Source organism: Arachis ipaensis, chromosome B09 (genome assembly GCF_000816755.2).
Source record: "Arachis ipaensis cultivar K30076 chromosome B09, Araip1.1, whole genome shotgun sequence".
NCBI classification, from domain to species: domain Eukaryota; kingdom Viridiplantae; phylum Streptophyta; class Magnoliopsida; order Fabales; family Fabaceae; genus Arachis; species Arachis ipaensis.
In genome coordinates this window covers 146675883-146679025 of record NC_029793.2, presented here as the reverse complement: position 1 = coordinate 146679025, position 3143 = coordinate 146675883, and the positions used below count along the sequence as shown (strand labels likewise).

Genomic DNA, 3143 nt, shown 5'->3' with positions numbered 1-3143 from the left:
TGAAAGAGAAATATAAAGAATGATATTCAATTTTGATCAATACATACATAGATCAGGCTCATTCAACATACAAATACATATCGGATGCATAGCTAAATCCCAAACAAACAAATGTATCCCCCAAAAACTTGGCTACTCTAGTTAGCTAACAATTAATCCAGAACCAACAGTGGGGAAAATACATACAAATTAGTCCTGTAAACTACATATACTTGTATATAATTGAGTTCATTCTGAAGACAACAGGCAGGGGACCATGCCAACTAAAACTGTATTAGAAATAATTAATTAAAAGCATGTGCTCTATATATACTTTTTAAAAATGGGTATTTCTTTAATTTGGTCTAATTGAATGGTCTAAAGGGGCTGAACTATGAGTGGGACTCCATGGGCAGGCCTTAGAGAAAGCATGATAGATGGTGAGTGATGGTAAGTTGGAGAAATGTTGAAACTAAACTTAGAGAGAAGTAGAGTTAACACAATCTTGTACTCCATGAATGCCAAGTTCCTACCAACACACATTCTCCCTCCAAATCCAAATGGCAAGTAACCCATCTTGTGTTTGCATCCACCGTTCACATCCTCCATGAACCTCTCTGGCTTGAACTCATTAGCATCGTGTCCCCATAGCTCCGGGTCATGGTGCATGGCCACCACATCGATCCACATGTTGGTTCCTTTAGGCACTGTTAAACCATCAATTTGAATGTCGTCTCTTGTTTGCCTTTGCACATTTGGTGAAGGAGGGTACAACCTTAGAGCTTCATTCATCACCCACTTCATCTGCATATGTATGAAAATATAAATTAATAATGTGATCTTTTTCAAGTTATTTAGTAATTCTAATGAACGAATAATGTTAATAAGTTGCTTTTTAGTTATAAGATGCAGCATGATGTCAGGTAAGCAATCGATAGAGTAAATTAAAAAGTAGAAAGAAAGTGACACTTAATTTTATAATATTTTTATAAAGTATGCTAGTAAAGTAGTGGGACACATTCTCTCAATTTAGATGACAAAGTGGGTCAGGATGTTCCCCAATTCAGCAATTAAGCTCACATGCTTCAATTGCACACGCGCTTGAAGTAATTAGTAATGGGGAAGGTTAGGTAAACAATAATTATCTTGAACAATATGAATAACCACCAACTAAATAAAAATACATTACATCTTAATTTAATGTTATTAATTAAATTTATTCTTTTAATCCTATTAATTCATATTATTCACACATTATTCAAAAAAGTTGTTGGTTACCTATACTTTTTTATTAGTAATTAATTACCTTGGTTAAGCTAGAGAGCATGGCGAGATCAATAACGTGATTGTGTTGAGCAAGAAGTTGTTGAATCTCATGTCTCAATTGGTTCTGCCAATCTTGATGCATAGCGAGCAGCAGCAAAGTCCAGGTGAGAGAAAGCGCAGTGGTTTCATGGCCGCCGAAAAAGAACGTCTTGCATTCATCAACAAGCTCCCTCGTCGTGAGCTCCTTGCCAGTACCATCATGATTGTTTTCTTGGAGCAGCAAACACAGCAAATCGTTCTGAGAACCCTTGGGGTTGGGCGAGGCCTTGCGAGCTTCAATGATAGATAACAAGAGCTGGTCGATTTCTTCGCCTAATTTCTTGGCCTCTAGGGTTTTCTTGACCTTGAAGTACTTGCCGAATGGAACCCCGACGTAGCGGTTGGTGTTGAAGAGAGTCATTTGAAGGGCGCTGAGCCTGTCGAAAATGCCTCTAGCGCTCTCGTCTTTCAAGCCGAAGATAGTTCGGGCGATGATCTCTCCGGCGAGGGTTATGACCTCACTCTCAACGTTGATTTCGTGTTTTCCGATCTTAATTTGGCTGCTCCATCGAGATATCATTTCGTTTGTCGACTCACTCATCACGCTTGCCATCGCCTATTCAATCAAAACAAAATGTTTAGTTTTTTCGGTTTGACTGATTTGACTAAATTTTTATTTATTGATTCTTAACTATCAATTTCACGTAAAGTTGACTGTATTTCCACTTTCTTCGTAACTTTCTAATTAGGAAATTCTATCCTTGATTTGTTCAATTCAATTTGTTAGTTAAAATATACGAACCAATAGAAAAAGAGACGCAGCTACTTTGTAAAAGTGCATGCGTACTTTTCAAGATGGACGTGCACGCACACGCACTATGTGTGTAGATAAAATAAAATAAAATAATATAATAAAGTGCAAGTTGCATAAAGTATGATACCTTGAGATTAATGGGATTGAATGCGGGTGCAACAATGTGGCGATGACGAACCCAATCGTTGCCTTCAACCATGACCAAGCCACTCCCAAACATGGGGTCTCTGTCATTTCTAAACACACTTGGCTTCCCCCATCTCTTGGCCATCACCTCCGTGGATATTCTCTTCAACAACTCTGCGTCCGCAATGTACAAGAATGGCTCCGTCCCTAGCCAATAAACAAATACCTTACCTACATATACATACAATAATGCAAACAACATCAATTTCTTAAATAGTTTTATTATATATAGGTGGTCCATCATTATTTATTATTTTTGCTTACCATAAGATTTCTGCCAGCAAGAGAAGTAGGGAAAAACTTGTGAGTGTATATCATGGGTTGATGATGATGAGGAAGATTTAATATTCTTTTTATTGTTCATCTCTTTGAGGTTTCCAAGTGGGAAACCTGGGTTTGGCCCTCCAAATCCACATCTCTTAAGCTTGTTATGTGTTAGAAATGGGGAAACCCACCATGCATATGTTAGTATCAACATCAACAGGAAGCAAAATGATGCCAATAGGGCAACAAGTAACCCTAAAAATTCCATGTATGTATGTAATCTAATTAATGGAGTTGGTTGTTATATGTGATGTGTTGTGGAGAGGAAGTAAGCTAAGGTAGTATTTATAGGACGAGGAACGCGTTGCTTTTGACTACAAAAGGTGACACCGTACCTGATTTTGAAAAATTAGTTTTATATATATTTCAGTGTCGATATAATCTCATGTTGACCCTCGTGATTTTTACTTATTAGCCTTTGAATCTTTTTCCTTCTGGGTCCAACCCTATGTTTTTTCTTCTTTCAAATGCTCGCTTTCCTTTTTCAAATATTTTTTTTTATTTTTTATTACAATAAAATCTTCTGGTTGGGGGG

The 3143-nt window shown here is 37.3% G+C and overlaps 1 protein-coding gene across 1 annotated transcript; it reads right to left on the bottom strand.

The window, feature by feature from the left end:
* LOC107619792 (cytokinin hydroxylase-like) lies at nucleotides 1–2863 on the bottom strand. Its single transcript, XM_016322075.2, has 4 exons — nucleotides 2549–2863; nucleotides 2226–2455; nucleotides 1286–1900; nucleotides 1–783 (listed from the first exon to the last, which is right to left on the bottom strand). The coding sequence occupies exons 1-4, from the start codon at nucleotides 2814–2816 to the stop codon at nucleotides 358–360; spliced, it is 1539 nt and encodes a 512-aa protein (XP_016177561.1). The 5' UTR covers nucleotides 2817–2863; the 3' UTR covers nucleotides 1–357.

Bases quoted from the DNA above. Each gene is read 5' to 3' on its own strand.
- LOC107619792 (XM_016322075.2), bottom strand. From the start codon at position 2,816: ATGGAATTTTTAGGGTTACTTGTTGCCCTATTGGCATCATTTTGCTTC. The intron at 2,456-2,548 runs GTAAGCAAAAAT...ATGTATATGTAG, and splicing joins TTGCTGGCAGAAATCTTATG to GTAAGGTATTTGTTTATTGG. The intron at 784-1,285 runs GTAATTAATTAC...ATACATATGCAG, and splicing joins TGCTCTCTAGCTTAACCAAG to ATGAAGTGGGTGATGAATGA.